Here is a 23450-nt window from a genome sequence, read left to right as displayed (position 1 = left end):
GAGACTACATATACATACTGCATAACATACACCTCAACACAACAGTTCGATTTGGGTTTTGAATAATTGTAAAATACATTCCTTCGGGGAATATGTACATAAATGACTTGTGGGTTGTATTCTGGGTCAGTGTAAACCAGAACTGCCAGGGCCGAGGAAAGGTCACCTCTTCATCTCAAACAGATGAACATTGACATCTAGTGGAATAAAGATGAAATGCAACTACAATAACAAACAGCGTCACTCAGCGGCCACTTTATTAGATGCCTTGTTTTATCAGCTCCAATACAAATACTACGTCAGAGCACTTTTAAATGACACCAATGACAGACGTTTGTTCATTGTTATTTAACGCCTGTCACACACATTTACTCGCGTTGGATGGAAACAATGTCAAAAATATATGCTCATTCTTGAGTGACACCTGTCTTAGACATCCATCCATCCATCCATCCATCCATCCATCCATCCATTTTCAGTACCGGTTGCCTATCCCAGTTGACTCTGGGCGAGAGCCGGCTACACCCTGAGCTGAACCAGCCAATCGCAGGGCACATAGACAAACCATTCGCACTCACATCGTCACCTATGGACAACTTAGAGTCTTCAATCAACCTACCGTGTATGTAACCAGAGAAAACCCATGCCGGCACGGGGAGAACATGCAAACTCCACACAGTCAAGGCCAGATTCCAAACCCAGTCCTCAGAACTGTGAGGCAGATGTGCTACCCAGTCGTTACACAGTGCCGCCTTGTCTTAGATATATTCTCAGTATTTATTGACACCTGTCACTGACATATATTTATTATTGATTGACAACTGTCACAGACACTTGTTCACTTTTTTGGCGAGTGTTGGGTAGTAACTAAATACATGTAACAAGATTATTTAATTTTATTATAAAATGAATGTAAATGTAATCCACTACATTTCTGGGAGAAAATGTGAAATTAAATTACATTTGCTTTTGAAAATTTCCATGATTACAATTTTATTTACATTTGAAAAGTACCCTCAAAAGCTCAGATTTTTTTTCTCATATCATTTCGTCCTAAAACTGACTGCGGTAGTTTCAAAACATTATATTTTTTCCAATCATGACCTCGAAATGACACCTTGTGGAACAATCTATTAGTTTGTTCAAGATTTTGAAAAAGTTACACTCATAGTTATGCTTTTGAACACATAAAAGAACTTTGACTTTTGAATAGTTTCATCTCTGGAATCTTTTTTTATGGAACATTCATTTATCTCATTTATCATATGAAGGGATATTCTAAATTTTGCACATTTGTCAATAGGTCAACATTGTATTGTATGGTGGTTTTCCACATTTTTTTAATTATGCATTTACATTTTATCATGTGTTGTTATCGATTCATTATTTGTGTAAAGAACAAATAATTACAACATGATCAATGGGTTTAATCCACCATTTTAGATGTAACCAACTACATTTCCAAAATAATGTTCCCAACACTGATTGAGCCTGTGTTTCATAATTATGAATCCTTAATTTCTCTCTGCTATCTTGCAGCAGAATAGAATAAAGTTAGAGAGAGAGTAGCTTGTTAATGTCAATTTTAACCTGAAAGAGCAGCAGGGGGCAGCAGAACCTGCAGTTTAATCTTTGTGTGTGGGTGCCTGGGTGGGTGTGCCGCTGTTTTTCCCACAGACTTCATGCACGACTTTCAGTCACTTTGCTGTGTTCATCCCAGACAGAGCAGTCCTGCCACAAACTTCCGGCCCCTGCCCACCCCCGCCACCATCGTCATTGTCATCCTCATCATCATCATCATCATCCATCCTCCAGACTATCTTCAGGACCACGGATGGCGTGCTGAGGTCCAACTGTGAACACACTTGCAGTGATTCCTGAACTTGATCTCCTTGGATCTTCCACCATGGCACCATCGATCACAATGGTCCTGGTTCTGTTTTTGTGGCAGATGCTTGCGGCCACCAAAACCCTCAGTGAGTCCCCTGCATCCGAGGTCACGAATGTAGACCTGGATCAGCACCGGCGCCTGTCCCGTGGTACTGACGAAGAGGAGCAACAGTCCACCTTCAACCAATCCTTCGAGAATGACTCCGTGACACCGCCGCAAGTCACCAGACTCTCCAACATTACAGATCCCGAGGGTGACCACGACCACGCCCCTGGACTCTTCAACCCTTTCTATCCACTGAGGCCTGGCTCCTACACTGCCTATGTCACTGCGCTGGCAGCTGGCCTGCTGCTGGCGGTCGGTGTGGTGGGCAACATGGCGATTATGTGTATCGTGTGGAACAACTTCTATATGAGGTCTGCCTGGAACTACCTGCTGGCCAGTGTTGCATTCTGGGACTTCCTGCTGCTGCTGCTCTGCCTGCCCGTGGAGCTGCTCAACTGGTTGTCACACCGTCGCATCCTGCCCGAGGTCACCTGCCGATTGGTACCCTACATGGAGGTAGGCGGGGCTTCGACGGGTGTGGTCATGAGACCATGTGTGTTGTCAGGATGATGGTCTCTTTTCCATCCATCCATTTTCTGAGCTGCTTATCCTCACAAGGGTCGCAGGACAGCTGGAGTCTATCCCAGCTATCATCAGGCAGGAGGTGGGGTACACCCTGAACCAGTTGCCAGCCAATCGCAAGGCACATAGAAACAAACAACCATTCGCACTCACATTCACACCTACGGGCAATTTAGAGTCTTCAATTAACCTGGCATGCATATTTTTGGGATGTGGGAGGAAACCGGAGTGCCCGGTGAAAACCCACGCAGGCATGGGGAGAACATGCAAACTCCACACAGGCGAGGCCGCAGATTGAACCCCGGTCCTCAGAACTGTGAGGCAGACGCTCTAACCAGTCGCTCACTGTGCCGCCATCAGCTCTTTTGTTCAGTGCTAATTAATGCTAACCATGAGTGAAAACAGCTTTGTCTGTGCTACATTAGAATGACGTTTTTGCAATACAGTAAGCCCTTTATCATGGAGGTTATGTTGGGGAAAAACCCTGCAGTAAATGAAATTGATGAAGTGGAAAACCAATGAATTTTTATAATATTAAATACATTTATGAGTTGCAGTTCAATGTCAATATGTTATGCTTTGCAGGAACTGTATTTGTCCACCTAAGGTCACCATCCACACAAGCACATGTTTATTGGAAGCGGATGTGCTCAGCTTGAATGACTTGAACAACACCCCATGGTGCGAACAGACAATTCCCTACCTTCCCTACCTGCTCACACTGATGGTTCTGGCATTGTAGTCAGCCAATAGCATTATGGGTATGCAGAATTCTTTCATTCATGATGTTTTCAACTACAGTACTGTAGTTGAAGAAAATCTAGCTAAACGTTGCTCTTTACTTGCATTTGTTCCTGTCGATATTGTTATGAGTGTGTGCATTAGATATTCATTGGGCTCAGGTTGGTATTTGTGAATTTATTACATAAAACTCTGACTGTGGCTTCCGTTTTAAACAGTGGCTTTCCAGGCTTGTTCTTTGTATCCACAAACAATTTGGTGCTTTACTAAATGTATGAGCGGAGATTACTCAGTAAAGTTTCTTTTTTTGTTGAGAGAAAGAGCCCAATTGACCTTATGTGAGTCTTTACTACCATTTGAAATATAGCCAATAAAGCTAACATTAGCAGAGATGGCAGGTGAGTAACTGCACTACTGACCTATATAAAAAAAAATAATCTGTACTGAATCCGCAATAAGTGAAGCGTGAATAGAGAGGGATCATACTGTATTGCAAACTGTTACTCTAATGGATGGACACAACACTTCTTTTAAAGGTCCCATATTTTGCCAAACCAACATTTTTCTAGTATTTTTTTCCCTATAAATATACCCTCCTACCTTATCCTGGTGGAGGGCTTTGTGTGTCCCAATGATCCTAGGAGCTAAATTGTCTGGGGCTTCACGCCCCTGGTAGGGTCACTCATGGCAAACAGGTCCTAGGTGATGGACCAGACAAAGCACGGCTAAAGACCCCTATGATGAACAATATATATGGATTTAGGTTTCCCTTGCCCGGACGCGAGTCACTGGGCAAGGGAAACCACTGGAGCCAGGCCTGGAGGTGGGGCTCGAAGGCGAGCGCCTGGTGGCCGGGCCTGCACCCATGAGGCCCAGCCTGAAAGGGTAACGTGGGTCCCCCTTCCCATGGGCTCACCAACTGTGGGAGGGGCCATAGGGGTCGGGTGCAGTGTGAGCTGGGCGGTGGCTGAAGGCAGGGACCTTGGCGATCCGATCCCCAGTTACAGAAGCTGGCTCTAGGGACGTGGAACGTCACCTCTCTGGCAGGGAAGGAGCCTGAGTTAGTGTGTGAGGTTGAGAAGTTCTGACTAGATATAGTTGGGCTCGCCTCCACACAGCTTGGGCTTTGGTACCAGTCCTTTTGAGAGGGGTTGGACTCTCTTCCACTCTGGAGTTGCCCACGGTGAGAGGCGCCGGTCAGGTGTAGGTATACTGATTGCCCCCGGCTCGGTGCCTGTACATTGGGGTTCACTCCGGTGGATGAGAGGGTAGCCTCCCTCCACCTTCGGGTGGGGGGACAAGTCCTGACTGTTGTTTGTTTCTGCTGGGGGACTTCAATGCTCATGTGCGCAATGACAGTGAGACCTGGAAGGCCGTGATTGGGAGGAACGGCCCCCCGATCAAAACTCGAGTGTCGTTCTGTTATTGGACTTCTGTGCTCACCAAGGATTGTCCATAATGAACACCATGTTCAAGCATAAGGGTGTCCACACGTGCACTTGGCACCAGGACACCCTCGGTCGCAGTTCGATGATCGACTTTGTGGTCGTGTCATCGGACTTGCGGCCGCATGTCTTGGACACTCGGGTGAAGAGAGGGGCGGAGCTTTCAACCGATCACCACCTGGTGGTGAGTTAACTTCCGTGGGGGAAGATGCCGGTCCGACCTGGCAGGCCCAAAAGTATTGCGAGGGTCTGCTGGGAACGTCTGGCAGAATCCCCGGTCAGGAGTTTCAACTTCTACCTATGGCAGAACTTCATCCATGTCCCAGGAAAGGTGGGGGACATTGAGTCCGAATGGACCATGCGCCGCGCCTCCATTGCCGAGGTGGCTGACTGGAGCTGTGGCCATAAGGTATTCGGTGCCTGTCGTGGCGGCAATCCCCGAACCTGTTGGTGGACACCAACGGTGAGGGATGCTGTCAAGCTGAAGAAGGAGTCCTATCGGGCCTTTTTGCCCTGTGGAACTCCTGAGGCAGCTGATGGGTATCGGCTGGCCAAGCGGAATGCAGCTTTGGTGGTCGCTGAGGTAAAAACACGGACATGGGAGGAGTTCGGTGAGGCCATGGAGAACGATTTCCGGGCGGCTTCGAGGAAAGTCTGGTGCACCATCTGGCGTCTCAGGAGGGGGAAGCAGTGCACCATGAACACTGTGTACAGTGAGGATGGGGCACTGCTGACCTTGAGTTGGGACGTCTTGAGCCGGTGGGGAGAATACTTCGAAGACCTCAATTCCACCAACACGCTTTCCCATGCGGAAGCAGAGTCTGGGGTCTCTGAGGCGGGCTCTCCTATCTCTGGGGTTGAGTTCACCAAGGTGATTAAAAAGCTCCTTGGTGGCAAGGCCCCAGGGGTGGATGAGATTCGCCCGAAGTTCCGAAAGGCTCTGGATGTTGTGGGGCTGTCCTGGTTGACACGCCTCTGCAACATCACGTGGACATTGGGGACAGTGCCTCTGGATTGGCAGACTGGGGTGGTCGTCCACCTTTGTAAGAGTAATATGTCTGATCCACCCCGCATCTGAGGCACTCGTGTATCGTCTGCTTACTCTGCGAGGAGGTGGGCTAGACTCTGTTTTGGTACTTTAGTTGGACCGGTGTACGACCAGCGGATTTAAAATGGGACATCTACGCTGGTATCTGCGTCAACACAGCCGGTTCCAATACTCTCGAATCGAAGTAGTCATGGCATACCCTTTAAAAGCGGTGCAAATAGTCTCCCATATGGTGACATCGAAAAGTTCGTTTCCACCGCAGTCCACGAATATAGAGCCCCTTGAGTAAAATTGATCTTTTACCATGTTTATTGGTGAGTGCTTCAAATAAAGAACATTTTGATTTAATCATAGGGAAATATTGACAAGTGGCGACCAATTATTAGAGGTACTGTAGGCTCGGCTTGTGCTAGGCTAAGCTAAAAACATTTTGAGTGAAAGTGTTCTTTTGCGATGTCTACTTGTGAATGTATCAAATGATACCATCATGTGGACTAACTGACATGAGAAAATGGCGACCAATCATTTGAGATAAGGTGCCGATCAGAGGTGCGTAGTGTAGACAAATATTGTACTAAAGTAAGAGTACTGTTAGTTTAGAATAATATGACTCAAGCAAAAGTAAAAAGTAGACCTCCAAATAATTACGTAAGAAAGTACTAAGTCAAAAACCTATTCTCAAGTAGTGATTAACTAATAACTTCAGATTTTTTTATTTAAATCAGAGCATGAACGTCAAATAAAAGCTAAAGATATCACTTAAGGATATTAATATATCAATCAATTTGAACAATAAAATCTTTTGAAACACTTTATAAAAACGACAAATAACATCTTCATAAAATAACATAAATTAAGGAAAATTATGCTCCAAGAAAGGGTCTTACACTATTGTTTACACTTGTTAAACAGCACAATAGACTCACTTGGCCTGTTCAAATGCCAGGTCTTTGTGATGTAAAAAAAAATGAGATCAAAATAAATAATTGAAAAACCTTTTCCCATCATTATTGTGCTCTACAATGTGTACAACTCAATTGATTAATTAGATTTTTTTTGAGAAGGGAGGTTAAAATAAACAACTGAAATATTCTGGTTACACAAGGGTGCCCAGCCAGCAGCATGTGGTTGACTTGCTGTATTCAGAGTACCGCTTACCTATCCCAACTGCCAATCGCAGGGCACACATAAACAAACAACCATTCGCACTCACATTCCCACCTACGGGTAATTTATAGTCTTCAATTGACCATGTTTTACTGATGTGGGAGGAAACGGAAGCACCTGGAGAAAACTCACGCAGGCACGGGGAGAACATGCAAACGCCACACAGGCGAGGCCAGATTTGAACCCGGGTCCTCAGAACTGTGAGGCAGATGTGCTAACAAGTCGTCCACCATGCCACCACCCTCTTAATCCTTGTCAAAATCAATTAATTGCACACATTATTATGATTATTTTTATGTTTTCAAATCATCCCACGTACTGGCCAGCATGCAGCTATAGGGTGTGGGGGTGGGTGCAGATGAATGATCGTTGGTGGGGATCGATACATGAGGTACCCACTAACATTCAATGCTCCAGTCACGCATGGATCGGCGCGTACATGCGAGAGTTTTGCACCGCATTTAATCAGAATCAGAATCAGAATCATCTTTATTTTCCAAGTATGTCCAAAAAACACACAAGGAATTTGTCTCCGATAGTTGGAGCCGCTCTAGTACAACAACAGACAGTCAATTGTCAGAGAACACTTTTGAGACATAAAGACATTGACAAAAAACAGTCACTGAGCAATAAGGGGTTAATCGTTATCTGGTAATGCCGGTACATTTTTTTTTTTTTTTTTTGACAATTGTGCAAAAGATGCAGAGTCCTCTAGCACTTAGAGCAGTTCGAAGGACTAATATTGCAATAGTCCGGTGCAATGACCATTGTGCAAAGGGCGCCAAGACTTCAAGGAGTGTATGCAGTTTAAGGTGACGAGTAGCGCGATAATCTGGGACAATGTTGGTTGTCCAAATGTTGCAGATACTCCTCAATCAGTATGCAAATGGTGCAGATGCTACTCTGGCATGAGTGCCCAGTATTGGTCAACAACAGATATGCAAATAGTGCAGCGTGGCGAGACTACTACAGTGAGTGCACGAGTAATATATAATTGGCCCCACAGAAATGTGACAATGAACTCAAGTAAAAAAATTGCCAGCATGTTGTAATGGAATTGTAGGTTAGGTGTTTAAGAAGTTGATCGCAAGAGGGAAGAAGCTGTTGGAATGTCTGCTAGTTCTAGTTTGCATTGATCGGTAGCGCCTACCTGAGGGAAGGAGCTGGAAGAGCTGGTGACCGGGATGCGGAGGGTCAGAGAGGATTTTGCACGCTCTTGTCTTTGTTCTGGCAGCGTGCAAGTCCTCAAGGGTGGGTAGGTGGGTACCGACGAACCTTTCAGCAGTTTTGATTGTCCGTTGCAGTCGGAGTTTGTCCGTTTTTGTAGCAGCACCAAACCAGACTGTGACGGAAGAACACAGGACTGATTTGATGACCGCTGTGTAGAACTGCCTCAACAGCTCCTCTGGCAGGCCGTGTTTCCTCAGAAGCCGCAGGAAGTACATCCTCTGCTGGGCCTTTTTGAGGACGGAGTTGATGTTGGTCCTGAGAGACCAGGAACTTGAAGGTCTCAACGGTTGACACAAGGCAGCTGGACAACGTGAGGGGCAGCTGTGGCGAAGGATGCCTCCTGTAGTCCACGATCATCTCTACAGTCTTGAGCGTGTTCAGCTCCAGGTTGTGTCAGCCGCACCACAGCTCCAGCTGCTCCACTTCCTGTCGATATGCAGACTCGTCACCGTCCTTGATGAGGCCGATGACAGTGGTGTCATCTGCAAACTTGAGGAGTTTGACAGCCGGGTGCGTTGAGGTGCAGTCGTTCGTGTAGAGAGAGAAGAGCAGCGGAGAGAGGACACAACCTTGGGGCGCTCCAGTGCTGATGCTGTGTGTGGATGAGGTGGTCTCTTCCAGCCTCACCTGCTGTGTCCTGCCCATCAGGAAGCTGTAAATCCACTGGCAGATGGCAGGTGAGACGCTGAGCTGGAGAAGCTTGGATGAAAGGAGTTCAGGGATGATGGTGTTGACCGTTGAGCTGAAGTCCATGAACAGGATCCTCGCGTAGGTCCCTGCACTGTCGAGGTATTCAAGGATGAAGTGCAGTTCCATGTTGACTGCATCATCGGCAGACCTGTTCACTTTAAAGGGAATGAAAGGACTCACTTTGATTGGACTGGATTGAAGTTGACTGTGAACATGACCAGACAAGTGCAGATGTCTCACTTTTAAATGTGCCGGGGCTAAGCCAGTCCACGAAATTACCAAAACTGGGTCTCACCGGCCTCATTGCAGAGTTGCCAATCGCAGCTCTGGATTTGCGCTAGTCACGAAAATAGAGCCCTTTGTGTGTGATCATGTGACTGCCGCATGCCGTTTAATTGGTGAGCTGGAGTCAAACGTCACAAGTGGTTATGTTGGACTGGTGAAACAACACCTGATCATGAAGTCTCACTGACGAACCAAAAACAAAGCGAGTGGCATGTAGATCATTATAATAGAGTAAAAGTACTGTTTATTCTTAACATAAATACTCAAGTAAAAGTAAAAAGTTAAAACAAAACTACTCTAACAAGTACATTCATCCATCCATTTTCTGTACCGCTTATCCTCACTCGGGTCGCGGGTGTGCCGGAGCCTATCTCAGCTATCTTCGGGTGAGAGGCAGGGTACACCCTGAACTGGTCGCCAGCCAATCACAGGGCACATATAAACAAACAATGATTCACACTCACATTCACACCTACGGGCAATTTAGAATCTTCAATCAACATACCATGCATGTTTTTAGGATGTGGGAGGAAACCGGAGTACCTGGAGAAAACCCACGCAGGCACAGGGAGAACATGCAAACTCCACACAGGCAGGGCCGGGATTTGAACCCCGGTCCTCAGAACTGTGAGGCAGATGTGCTAACCAGTCGGTCACTGTGCTGCCCTAACAACACCCATTACGAACCACCTCTGGCAACAATAAACGCATCTTGAGTGAATATGATCTTTTGGGATGCTTTTTGCAAGTGCATGATGTCATCAGGTGTAAATACTGTATTGACATGAAGAGTGGTGACAGATCTGCTGACTGTGGCATCTCTCAGGTGGTGTCTCTGGGCGTCACTTCCTTCACTCTGTGCGTTCTGGGTATCGACCGGTTCCACGCCGCCACCAGCTCATTCCAACCAAAGACGCGGCGAGTGGAGCGCTGTCGCTCGGTGCTGGTCAAACTGGTCGTGGTATGGGTCGCCGCCATTCTTCTGGCCAGTCCTGAGCTCTTCTTGTGGCAGGTCGCAAGAACTGCGCCACCTGCCACTGCTGACTCCTGCTCCATTAGTGCTTCCTCGCCACCGTCCCTCCTCCTGCCGGACTCCCTGCACTCAATCCTGCACAGGTACCACCAGGTGAGACCACGCCCACTTCACCAGTTAACACGCCCACCGGATTCCGTAAATGTGTTTCCAATACTCGCTGCAGGGCCGAGTAATCTGTGTACTTTTCAGGCTCGCATGTGGTGGACATTCGGTTGTTACTTCTGCCTGCCCGTCCTCTTCACCGTCCTCTGCCAAATGGCGACCCGCAACGTCCACAGCGACTCCAGCTCCACCCATAAGCAGCGTAGCCATGACGACCCTTCCTCCAATCACAAGCGACATCATCACCACGCGCTGGAGCGACAGCTCAACTGCACCCTGTTAGCATTAGCGCTGGTGTACACCATATGCGTGCTGCCTGAACACATAAGCAACATCACGCTAGCCTACACCCACGTCACCATCTCTGAGGACACGGTGGCCATGCTGACGCTCTTGCATCACTTCTTTTTGTTCCTCAAGTCCTCTATTACCCCTGTGGTGCTGTTATGTTTATGTAAGGTATGGTATGTCTTTACCATTATTGATCTAATTATACAAATCTATGTGAACATCTACACACATCTTTGAACGTCTACATACAATTATGTGAACATCTTCGCTCATCTACAGTATTTGCAAATCTACTCTCTGTGCGATCCACAGGCGCTGGGTCAGGTTTTCATGGACTGCTGCTGCTGCTGCTGCCGAGTGTGTCAGCAGAACTTGGTTGAAGGTTCTCCGGGCTCTGCTCATGTCCCGCTGAAGGTAGCAAAAGAGGCGGCCATCTTTTTCGACAAAGCGAAAGACACGTCGGCCATCTTGTCTATCTCCAGTTAGATGATACTTCATTGTTGGGTTTCATCCCATCATGCATGCAGCTTTTTCACTTTCCTCTTCACGGTCGCTCCACTTCCCGTTTGCACAGGAAGTGTCATCTGTAGTCATCATAGAGACATTTGAAAATTTGGGAAAAGATTTGACAAGGTCACAAAAAACATTACTTTGTGTGGCAGAAATGCACAAAAGTGATGTTCATGTAGCAGTTTTAAATAATTGTTTATATTAAGCGTGAAAAATAAAACAAAGTTGAGGTAGCTAAACCTAAATTAACATATGACTTTTGTTTGTTGTTTTTTACGCAATAAATGTTGATTGAAAACCTTTATTGGACTTTAACATACTGACTTGAGCATCAGAGTAGATTGCTTACATTTGAAGATTAACGGCTCACTAACCGTCACAACGTCAAGGTGGCTAAGGTTTCTCGTCTTTGAACCATGTGATCAAAGCGACATTCAACGCATTGGCCATGGTTATGTGAAAGAATGACTGTCAAAAATGTGAAATAAAAAATAACTTCAATTTCACCAGTGATGATGTCATCACTTTACAGTTATGTCCCACAATTCCGTCATCATAATCTACGGGCGCAGTGTAAAGATATAATAATAACAATATTCTAAAATTATTATATATATATATATATATATATATATATCCATTTTCTGTACCGCTTATCCTCGCTAGGGTCGCGGGCGTACTGGAGCCTATCCCAGCGATCTTCGGGCAAGAGGCGGGTACACCTCGCCAGCCAATCGTAGGGCACATGTAAACATCCATCCATCCATCCATTTTCTGAGCCGCTTCTCCTCACTAGGGTCGCGGGCGTGCTGGAGCCTATCCAGCTGTCATCGGGCAGGAGGCGGGGTACACCCTGAACTGGTTGCCAGCCAATCGCAGGGCACATAGGAACAAACAACCATTCGCACTCACAGTCATGCCTACGGGCAATTTAGAGTCTCCAATTAATGCATGTTTTTTGGATGTGGGAGGAAACCGGAGTGCCCGGAGAAAACCCACGCAGGCACGGGGAGAACATGCAAACTCCACACAGGCGGGGCCGGGGATTGAACCCGGGTCCGCAGAACTGTGAGGCTGACGCTCTAACCAGTCGCCCACCGTGCCGCCTGTAGCTAATTAATTAGATGTAATGAAATAATCGAATCGTATTTTAATCGTATAACAATATTTGTCCTAAAAAGCAACATGATTTAATTTAAATGGATTTAGTGGAAGACTAAATCAAATTGACACAGACAGGAATATTGTTAACGATGGAAAAATCCATTCAATTGCATTTCAATACAAAACAGTAGAAAAACTAAAAGAAAATATCCCTGGTCATTAAACCGACCTAAAGTAAAAGTGCCATATTAGGACAGTTTTTTTTTATTCTTATTATTTTTTAGAACAGTGTTGCCTATACATTTTTTGCTGTGTGCAGTGGGGGTGGTGTTGGGGGTGGGGGGAGACAGAAATACAAGCAGGAAGTCATCTGTTGACAGTTGACATTTTGAAGGGCACTCTGAAGGTGACAAAAGGCTGTGTGTGACATCATCAAACCAACACTAGCAAGAGGGCTGGGCCATGGAGCAGCAGCAAGCTCATTAGTAGTGATGAGCTCTCCCCCACTGGTCCTAACCCCCGAAACAGTCAGCCTCTGTTCTCTAATGAAGCCGCCAACACGGCGCCCAGCAAACCTCCTACCATTCATCCCCCTGTGTGCCGGTGCAGACCAGCGTTATGCAACTACAAGGTCACAGGTTCGGGTCCCTCATCAATTATTTTACTGGTGTTGCCTTCAAGGAAAGTACCTTGGTCAGTAAATCTCAGTGATTTTACTGGTGTTTGCGCTCTTTAAATAAAAATGTCAGCTTCTTTCCTGTTTTGTTTTACTGAGTGGTCAAAAGATTTTTTGTGACTGTTGGCTTGTCCATACGGCCATCCTGACGCAGCCCAGATATAGATAGGGCTGGGAGGGTTACTTTAAAAATGTATTCCAATATAGTTACTAGTTATATTACTATAATAATCTTACTTGATTACTTTTAATTACTACTACTAAATACTTTCCCCCTGTGTCATTTAACATTATTATACACAACTTAATTTCTGAGTTTATTTGTTCTACTTTCTTTGTATGCATTGGGTTGTTCCCAACATCTGGTGAAAAAATGGTGACGTGTTAAATACGTATTTCAGTCGCTGAATATATATATATATATTCATCCATCCATTTTCAACACCGCTTATCCTGGTTAGGGTCGCGGGGCGCTGGAGCCTATCCCAGCTGACTTCGGGCAAAAGGTGGACGACACCCTGAACTGGTTGCCAGTCAGCCGCAGGGCACATACAGACACAGACAACCATTCGCACTCACATGCACACCGTCACAGAGAGGGAACTGAACCCACGCTGCCTGCACCAAAGTGAGGCGAGTGTACCACTACACCATCAGTGTGAGGAGGGAGGGAGGGATGTAGGGAGGGAGAGAGGGAGAGGGAGAGGGAGAGGGAGAGGGAGAGGGAGAGGGAGAGGGAGAGGGAGAGGGAGAGGGAGAGGGAGAGGGAGAGGGAGAGGGAGAGGGAGAGGGAGGGAGAGGGAGAGGGAGAGGGAGAGGGAGAGGGAGAGGGAGAGGGAGAGGGAGAGGGAGAGGGAGAGGGAGAGGGAGAGGGAGAGGGAGAGGGAGAGGGAGAGGGAGAGGGAGAGAGAGAGAGAGAGAGAGATTTAGCTAGCCACCAATTGTGCAAGTTCTCCCACTTAAAAAGATGAGAGAGGCCTGTAATTTTCATCATAGGTATACCTCACCGATGAGAGACAAAATGAGAAAAATAAATAAATAAATAAAATCCAGAAAATCCAGAAAATCACATTGTCTGATTTTTAAAGACAAATTAGGGTGGAAAATAAGTATTTGGTCACCTAAGAACAAGCAAGATTTCTGGCTCTCACAGACCTGTAACTTCTTCTTTAAGAGGCTCTTCTGTCCTCCACTCGTTACCAGTATAAAAGACACCTGTCCACGTCAAACAGTCACACTCCAAACTCCACTATGGCCAAGACCAAAGAGCTGTCAAAGGACACCAGAAACAAAATTGTAGATTTGCACCAGGCTGGGAAGACTGAATTTGAAATAGGTAAGCAGCTTGGTGTGAAAAAATCAAATGTGGGAGCAATTATTAGAAAATGGAAGACTTACAAGACCACCAATAATCTCCCTCGATCTGGGGCTCCATGCAAGATCTCACCCCGTGAGGTCAAAATGATCACAAGAACGGTGAGCAAAAATGCCAGAACCACACGGGGGGACCTAGTGAATGACCTGCAGAGAGCTGTAGTGCCAGAAGTGTCTCCCTGCTTAAGCCAGTACATCTCCAGGCCCATCTAAGTTTGCTAGAGAGCATTTGGATGATCCAGAAGAGGATTGGGAGAATGTCATATGGTCAGATGAAACCAAAATATAACTTTTCGGTAAAAACTTGTCGTGTTTGGAGGAGAAAGAATGCTCAGTTGCATCCAAAGAACACCATACCTACTGTGAACCATGGGGGTGGAAACATCATGCTTTGGAGCTGTTTTTCTGCAAAGGGACCAGGACGACTGATCCGTGTAAAGGAAAGAATGAATGGAGCCATGTAACGTGAGATTTTGAGTGAAAACCTCCTTCCATCAGCAAGGACATTGAAGACGAAACGTGGCATGACAATGATCCCAAACACACCACCCGGGTAACGAAGGAGTGGCTTCGTAAGAAACATTTCAAGGTCCTGGAGTGGCCTAGCCAGTCTCCAGATCTCAACCCCATAGAAAATCTTTGGAGGGAGTTGAAAGTCTGTGTTGCCCAGCGACAGCCCCAAAACATGACTGCTCGAGAGGAGATCTGCATGGAGGAACAAACGGTATATAACAAAGTATTGAGATGAACTTTTGTTATTGACCAAATACTTATTTTCTACCATAATTTGCATAATGTGATTTTCTGGATTTTTTTTTCCTTCTCATTTTGTGTCTCTGACAGGTGAGGTTTACCTATGATGAAAATTACAGGCCTCTCTCATCTTTTCAAGTGGGAGAACTTGCACAATTGATGGCTGACTAAATACTTATTTGCCCCACTTTTTATGTATATATATATATATATATATATATATATATATATATATATATATATACACACACACACACACACAGAGTATATAGGCGACATGGTGGGCGACTGGTTAGCGGATCTGCCTCCCAGTTCTGAAGACCCGGGTTTAAATCCGGCCTCAACTGTGTGGAGTTTGCATGTTCTCCCCGTGCCTGGGTGCGTTTTCTCCGGGTACTCCGGTTTCCTCCCACATCCCAAAAACATGCATGGTAGGTTAACTGAAGACTCTAAATTGCCCATTTTAATGAAATGTTCACCATTTGTTAAAGTGGTGCTTATTGTGAAGTGAGTTGAATTGAGTTTACTGCCACCATAAAGCTCTCGTATCTCGTTAGTGCTCGCAAGTCAAACCAAATATTGTGCGGAATGATGGCTCGTATCTGGAAAAACTCGTAAGTCGGGTCACTCGTATCTCGGGATGAATTAATAGGGTGGGGTAAAACAAGTTTTGGGTGGGCTTGAGCATGATTCATGTTACATTTTATCCATCCATCCATCCATCCATTTTCTGAGCCGCTTCTTCTCACTAGGGTCACGGATGTGCTGGAGCCTGTCCCAGCTATCATCGGGCAGGAGGCGGGGTACACCCTGAACTGGTTGCCAGCCAATCGCAGGGCACATATAAACAAACAACCATTCACACTCACATGCACACCTAAAGGCAATTTAGAGTTGTCAATTAACCTACTATGCATGTTTTTGGGATGTGGGAGGAAACCGGTGTGCCCAGAGAAAACCCACGCAGGCACGGGGAGAACATGCAAACTCCACACAGGCGGGGCCGGGGATTGAACCCCTTGTCCTCAGAACTGTGAGGCAGACGCTCTAACCAGTCGGTCACCGTGCCGCCGTTACATTTTATCATTTTATTTAATTTTGATGTTACAGGTCTCTGTCTCTCTCTCTCTCTCTCTCTCACACACACACACACACACACACACACACACACACACACACACAGCGTGTGCGAGGAGCACATTGTTGGTTTTGTTGTGTGGGAAAAGCAGGGATGTGGAAGAGGCAGGGGGATGCCCTTCGAGGAGGGCTACTGTTGTCATGACAATGATCACAGGGTCGCCGTGGCGAGCGAATTTGTTTGGGACAGGAAGCAGTGCACTGAGGCCTCCTTCACACACACACACACACACACACACAGTGAAAGAAAAGCGGAGGCTCTCTTTGGCAATGTGACAGGACGGAGGATTGAGGGGGATGTACCAGCGGAGGGATGAAGGAAGGCGAGATGAACATTTTATCAGTTTGATCACGTCAGCACTAAAACGAGCAGACAAGTTTCTTTATTTGTGCTGTTGTTGTTTTGAGCGTGTGAGAAAGTTCTCATCGGACGCGACTAGCGGGTCGAAGGTAACCAAAACGGACCCGCAGACGCCCCCCGCTGGTCGATCAAGTAACCTACAAATTTATTAACACATTTTGAGGACCCTAATCCAGTGTTTTCCAACCGTGATTGAGCCAAGCAGTGGCGAGGCCAGCCCTATTTTGTCTGGGCTCAAAACTTGCCTTGGCCCACCCTGTGAATTCATCCTCAAAATAATTAGAAAAAAATTATTTTTCTCTCGTTTTGGTGATAGCACACGCTTTGGCATTGACAAAAAAGTAAACCTCGTGAAAATAGGTTAGTAAAGGAGCAAGTTATGACTTAATTTCAATGTCGATGCCTTGCCTTGAAGGGAACATCGACCTACCCAATATGGCTGTCAAGTAGGCACGTCAGGTAGCCAAGGCTGCTTTAGCATGCTGGCGCATAGTCTTCATATCTATGGTCAGAACCGCTACACACATTTCCAGCTGTGTTAACGCTCATGACCAGGTCATGCTTGATTTATACAACTCTGACACAATCAATGAAATGACAGCTGGCCACACGGCGATGCTTCAATGTCTCCTCTTGAATTGCTCTGTTATGTGTAGGCACTGACTCGGCAGGGGCGTATGCGTTTTTAGCTAATAAACTAATTAGGCAATTTGATTCATTCATTCATTGATTCATTCTCCATACCACGTAGGCAATTTTAATTAATCACTTAAAAACAACAACAAAAATATAAAAAATAAATAAACTGCCAGCGACACGGTAGATGACTGGTTGGCACTGCCTTACAGTTCTGAGGACCGGGGTTCAAATCCTGGCCTCACCTGTGTGGAGTTTGCATGTTCTCCCGATGCCTGCGTGGGTTTTCTCCGGGTACTCCGGTTTCCTCCCACATCCCCAAAACATGCATGGTAGGTTGATTGATGACTCTAAATTGACCGTTGGTGTGAATGTGAGTGCGATTGGTTGTTTGTTTATATGTGCCCTGCGATTGGCTGGCGACCAGTTCAGGGTGTACCCCTCCTCTCGCCTGAAGACAGCTGGGATAGGCTCCAGCACACCTGTGACCCTAATGAGAAGGGGAAATGGATGGATGAAAAAACTGCCAGAGAAGCATAAAAACTTACTCCCCTGGTAAACTTTTTGTCTACTTATTTCAAGTAAAAAATAGCATTTTTTTTTTTTTTTTAAGAAGTCAGCCAGGTGCAGGTGAGAGACTGTAAGAAAAAAATACATTATTATAATGAGTTTGTCTTTGTTTCAAATCAAAAGGTGACCTGTTTCTATGTGTCCTGCAACTGGCTGGCGATCAGTTCAGGGTGTACCGCCGCCACTCGCCCAGAATCAGCTGGGATAGGCTCCAGCACACCTGTGACCCTAGTGAGTATAAGCAGTACGTTAGATGAATGAATAAATGAATTATCTATTAGTTGCGAAGCTAGCCCTATTTTGCAAGGTCTAAATAGTTCGATCAAATTTCAGAAGGGCATTTTCCAAAATTAGGTCATGGGCTCAGCCCATCCAAAGTACTCGACCTAGACTCACCCCTGGAGCCAAGGTACCCATTTTACATTCGAAAAATCTCACGCCACACCACGAAACAAAAATGTTACAAAAGTCTGAATACTGAAATAATGATCTCATCTCAATTTACTCACAAATTGAAATACCACACAGATCTGCCATCCAATGGGCAAACATTTAATTGTTGCCTGTCACTATTCGTCACTGACACAGATGAACAAATGTATATTTGTGATTAATAAATAATAATTTTGGGACAAATGAAGTAAAAATTGGATTATTTCCCGCAGCACCCTGCTGATCGATGAGCTCTCATGGCACACTTGTGCTAAGACACCTTGGTTGGGAATCACTGCTGTAATCACCAGTGTGTCTGTTTTTTTTTTAATCAAATATACTGCAATAGTGTTTATATTTGCAATTATGACTGAATAAAACCATAAACGTTACTTTATGTGCGTGCCTCCCGCTGGTCCATTGCTCACACTGCAGCTCAAGAGAACGATTTTACTCGTGTCACCTTAAGAAGGAAGTCTTTCAGAGGTAAACTGTTGGGAAGCAAAGCAAAGAAAATTTATTTATATAGCGCATTTCATATACAAGGTAACTCGGTGTGCTTTACATGATTAAAAGCATTTAAAAACAAAGAAGAAAAACAGCTTATCACCATTTAAAACAAAGAGAAAAATAAAAGTACAATTAAAACAGTGTACAGTGCAAGAAATATCATTTAAAAGTGGAAATGCTCTAAAAAGCATGAGAAAGAAACAAGAGATTTTAACCTGGACTTAAAAACATTCACACTTGGGGCTGCTGTCACTTCTGTTGGCAACTTAGTCCATTTGTTTGCAGCATGATAGGTAAGTACTGCTTCACCATGTTTGATTTGGACTCTTGTGCTCCACTATTTGACTTGAGTCTGTAGATCTCCGAGCCCTACTGGGTTTATATTCCATTAGCATTTCTTTCATGTATTCTGGACCTACACCATTTAGTGATTTATAGACCAGTAGGAGAACTTTAAAATATATTCTAAATTCTACTTTAGAATTGGAGTAATATGCTCTGACCTCTTTGTTCTGGTCAAAACCCGAGCTGCATTTGTTTAATGGTCTTTTGGGGGAGTCTAGTCAAAAGACCATTACAAAAGTCAAGTCTACTTGAGATTACTTAGGAATAGTAGTTGGTTAAAATTACAAGTAACCCTGTTAAAAATGTAATAGGAGTGTAACTATTTCAAATATTTTCTCAGTCTAATTACATTGGACTACATTTTGATTATCCATCCATCCATTTTCTGACCTTGGGCCGCGGGACATTTTGATTACTTTTCTTAATTTTGAATGACTGTTAAATGTTATCGCTAAAAGAGTGGATTGAAACCATAGATCATTATCTTGGAATTAACCACATTTTTTCTTCAAATCATAAACTGATAGCAAAACATGATGGACATAAAAGTGTTTCTTGCATTTTATGTGAACAGCTACAGCATTTGGAAAACCACCATACGATGTTGAGCTACTGACAATGTGCACAATTTAGACAATAGCGCTTCATATGACAACCCTGATAAGTGAATAAGTGAAAGTCAATGTTCTTTTATGTGTTCTGTGCTGGCTTCAAGATCATATTTGGAAAAATTTCATATTTGATACTATGGCAGAATGGCACATGACATGATCAGAAAGCCAATCACAAGTGTCGGCTTTAGAAGGTGATGTGAAAAACAATCTGAGCTTTGGCAGCATTTTTTTCATCCATCCATCCATTTTCTGAGCCGCTTCTCCTCACTAGGGTCGCGGTCGTGCTGGAGCCTATCCCAGCTGTCATCGGGCAGGAGGCGGGGTACACCCTGAACTGGTTGCCAGCCAATCGCAGGGCACATAGAAACTAACAACCATTCGCACTCACAGTCATGCCTACGGGCAATTTAGAGTCTCCAATTAATGCATGTTTTTGGGATGTGGGAGGAAACCGGAGCGCCCGGAGAAAACCCACGCAGGCACGGGGAGAACATGCAAACTCCACACAGGCGGGGACGGGGATTGAACCCCGCACCTCAGAACTGTGTTTCAAATCTAACTAAAAATGTAATCATGGCAATTTCCAAGACCAACTAATTTAATTACACATTTTATTCCAGTAATGCAATGGATTACAATTACAGAAATTTTGTAATTACATAGTCTAATTACATACAATTCGTTACTCCCCAACACTGCAGGTAAACCTCAAAGATTTTACTCATTTATTCATGTTACTTTCAAGGACAGTCATTTGATCAGTAAATCTCGTTTCCCCTGATGTTGCCTTCGATGACACGACCGTAATGTGGTGAGGACATTGTATCTAAAGTTATTTTAGGACAATCTTTTAATATCACAATCATTTTACTGGTGTAAACCTTCAAGAACAGGTGGGTAAATCTAAATTATTTTATTGGTGTTACTTTCGAGGACAATTGTTTGGTCACTAAATTGTCTGGACACTAAATCTCAATCTCTACTAGCGTTATCTTCAAGAAGTTTGGCCAGTAAATCTCAGTTTCTACTCAACTGGTCTAGTGAATATTGAAAAGTAACCTTCAAAATAAAGGGTACGCAAGGAAGAAAAGACAAGTTTTCATGTCATACTTTAATTTCTCATTTCAGTTGTGCATTTTCACCTAAAAGCCCACATCGTCTACGTTCATTCTGTTCTTAAGAGTTTAAAAAGCTTTTTTGTTACCGTGGACACACTTCATTTGATGCATTATTTTGGCGAGAAGTTAGACAAAATTGACACCGTGTTGCGCTGCCGAAGAAACAAGCGGACCACGTTTAAAATGGCCGACATCTCCTCAAAAAAATCAACGGGTCTGATTCAAATGATTGATAAATAAACTAGGCTGATCTATTGAGATAAATAGCATGATCATCACGACTCCGGTGTCCAATAAGTCAAAAACACAATAACAATCATAAAAATACAAAACTCAAATAAAAAGTTGTTCCACATGAAAAGATTATCAACATTATTGTCATTATTCTTATCTTACAAAGACAAAATCAAGAATGCAATAAAAACATTTTTTGAAGGGAAGGAAACGAACACAAAAAGACAAGAGAAAGGTGAAGAAATGAAAATGAGAAGACGAAACAAAGTTCATCTTTCTCGTGGTTCGAGAAGGATGAGTCAAAATGGCCAACATGCTGATGTCACCTGACAACAAAGTTTAAAACGCTGCTGCTTCTTTTGTTTGTTAAGAAAAACTTGACTTAGTTAATTGAGATTGGAAGACCAGGAGGGGCCGGGATTTATTTGTGAGGTTTCCTGCTTCCTGTGTGTTTGCCACGATCTTGGAGCTTGTCACGTGAGGTGCAGGGGGCTCATGAATAGTGTAGTTTATGCAACATGGAAACAAACATGAAAATGGAGGGATGAGGGGGGAAGGGCTTGGTCAAGTAGGTTTAGCGGGGAGGTTTGAGGTTGTCTACTCTCAGGAACTCCTCTTTGTCCTGGAATGCTGGATCAGCCACTGGAGGGTAATGTCTGTACACAGGAAACAGAAAGTCAAAGGGGGGCGAACAGGAAGTTGCCAAGCACTGCAACATGGTGCGATTAACAAAATAAGGTGCTTGGTTTTCAACACCGCCTAAATTGGCAGCCAGCAGCATATCATACTGTAGAGTCCAGGGGTGTCACGTTTGTCACAGGCCACGTTGTTGGTATGGTTTTGACTGTGAAACCATATAAATGTTTCATCGCCTCACCACAGTATCACATATACAGTAAACATGAAATTCATGGATAACTACTTTTGAAATCAGGACAATAGTTTGTTCAACTATTGTTCAAGTTACTGTAAAAAGGAGTTTGGTCATAAAAAAACTGCAATTTTCTCAACATTATTTATTACACACAACCCCAATTCCAATGAAGTTGGGACATTATGTTAAACATAAAAACAGAATAAAATTATTTGCAAATCATGTTCAACCTATATATAATTCACTACACCACAAAGACAATATATGTAATGTTCAAATTGATAAACGTTATTGTTTTTAGCAAATAATTATTAACTTGGAATTTTATGGCTGCAACAAGTTCCAAAAAAGCTGGGACAGGGTCATGTTTACCACTGTGTTAGATCCCCTTTTCTTTTAACAACATTCAATAAACGTTTGGGAACTGAGGACACTAATTGTTGAAGGTGGAATTCTTTCCCATTCTTGCTTGATGTACAGCTTCAGCTGTTCAACAGTCCGGGGTCTCCGTTGTCGTATTTTACGCTTCATAATGCGCCACACATTTTCAATGGGAGACAAGTCTGGACTGCAGGCAGACCAGTCTAGTACCCGCACTCTTTTACCATGAAGCCACGCTGTTGTAACACGTGCAGAATGTGGTTTGGCATTGTCTTGCTGAAATAAGCAGGGGCGTCCATGAAAAAGACGTTGCTTGGATGGCAGCATATGTTTCTCCAAAACCTGTATGTACCTTTCAGCATTAATGGTGCATTCACAGATGTGTAAGTTACCCATGCCATTGGCACTTACACAGCACCATACCATCACAGATTCTGGCTTTTGAACTTTGCGTCCATAACAGTCTGGATGGTTATTTTCCTCTTTGGCCCGGAGGACACGACGTCCACAATTTCCCAAAAAAATTTGAAACGTGGACTCGTCAGACCACAGAACCCTTTTCCACTTTGCATCAGTCCATCTTAGATGAGCTCGGGCCCAGAGAAGCCGGCGGCGTTTCTGGGTGTAGCGCCGAACTGTATTTACTGACATTGGTTTTCTGAAGTGTTCCTGAGCCCATGTGGTGATATCCTTTACACATTGATGTCAGTTTTTGATGCAGTGCCGCCTGAGGGATGGAAGGTCACGGGCATTCAATGTTGGTTTTCGGCCTAGCCGCTTACATGCAGTGATTTCTCCAGATTCTCTGAACCTTTTCATGATATTATGGACCGTAAAGGATGAAATCCCTAAATTCCTTGCAATTGTACGTTGAGGAACATTGTCCTTAAACTATTGGACCATTTTCTCACGCACTTGTTCACAAAGAGGTGAACCTCGCCCCATCTTTGCTTGTGAATGACTGAGCAATTCAGGAAAGCTCCTTTTATACCCAATCATGTCACCCACCTGTTCCCAATTAGCCTGTTCACCTCTGGGATGTTCCAAACAGGCGTTTGATGAGCATTCCTAAACTTTCTCAGTTTTTTTAGCCATCTGTCCCAGCTTTCTTGGAACGTGTTGCAGCCATAAAATTCCAAGTTCATGATTATTTGCTAAAAAACAATAAAGTTGATCAGTTTGAACATTCAGTATCTTGTCTTTGTAGTTTATTAAATCAAATATAGGTTGAACATGATTTGCAAATCATTGTATTCTGTTTTTATTTA

The 23450-nt window shown here is 44.4% G+C and overlaps 2 protein-coding genes across 3 annotated transcripts in view; one reads left to right on the top strand and one right to left on the bottom strand.

The window, feature by feature from the left end:
- The first annotated feature begins 1689 nt into the window (after positions 1–1689).
- LOC133465351 (G-protein coupled receptor 37-like 1) lies at positions 1690–11569 on the top strand. 2 transcript variants are annotated; one of them, XM_061748070.1, is made up of 4 exons: positions 1691–2452; positions 9951–10250; positions 10350–10721; positions 10866–11569. In XM_061748070.1, the coding sequence occupies exons 1-4, from the start codon at positions 1907–1909 to the stop codon at positions 11037–11039; spliced, it is 1392 nt and encodes a 463-aa protein (XP_061604054.1). In that variant the 5' UTR covers positions 1691–1906; the 3' UTR covers positions 11040–11569. The 2 variants fall into 2 exon arrangements, with proteins under 2 accessions (XP_061604044.1, XP_061604054.1); XM_061748060.1 differs by having other exon boundaries at positions 1690–2452; positions 9951–10721.
- Positions 11570–20667: 9098 nt separating this feature from the next.
- LOC133465348 (ADP-ribosylation factor-like protein 8A) overlaps positions 20668–23450 on the bottom strand; it is a 36294-nt gene continuing 33511 nt past the window's right edge. The window contains exon 7 of the mRNA XM_061748044.1: positions 20668–21583. Coding sequence (XP_061604028.1) covers positions 21531–21583 — 53 coding nt within the window. The 3' untranslated portion in view covers positions 20668–21530. The remainder of the gene's footprint in view (positions 21584–23450) is intronic.

Source organism: Phyllopteryx taeniolatus, chromosome 1 (assembly GCF_024500385.1).
Source record: "Phyllopteryx taeniolatus isolate TA_2022b chromosome 1, UOR_Ptae_1.2, whole genome shotgun sequence".
Classification (NCBI taxonomy): domain Eukaryota; kingdom Metazoa; phylum Chordata; class Actinopteri; order Syngnathiformes; family Syngnathidae; genus Phyllopteryx; species Phyllopteryx taeniolatus.
Note: the sequence above shows the minus strand (reverse complement) of the source record. Positions and strands in the feature narration are given on the sequence as shown.

Coding starts and splice junctions, on each gene's coding strand:
- LOC133465351 (XM_061748060.1), top strand. CDS start 1,907: ATGGCACCATCGATCACAATGGTCCTGGTTCTGTTTTTGTGGCAGATG. Junction 2,453..9,950: donor GATTGGTACCCTACATGGAG/GTAGGCGGGGCT, acceptor GGCATCTCTCAG/GTGGTGTCTCTGGGCGTCAC. Junction 10,722..10,865: donor TGCTGTTATGTTTATGTAAG/GTATGGTATGTC, acceptor TGCGATCCACAG/GCGCTGGGTCAGGTTTTCAT.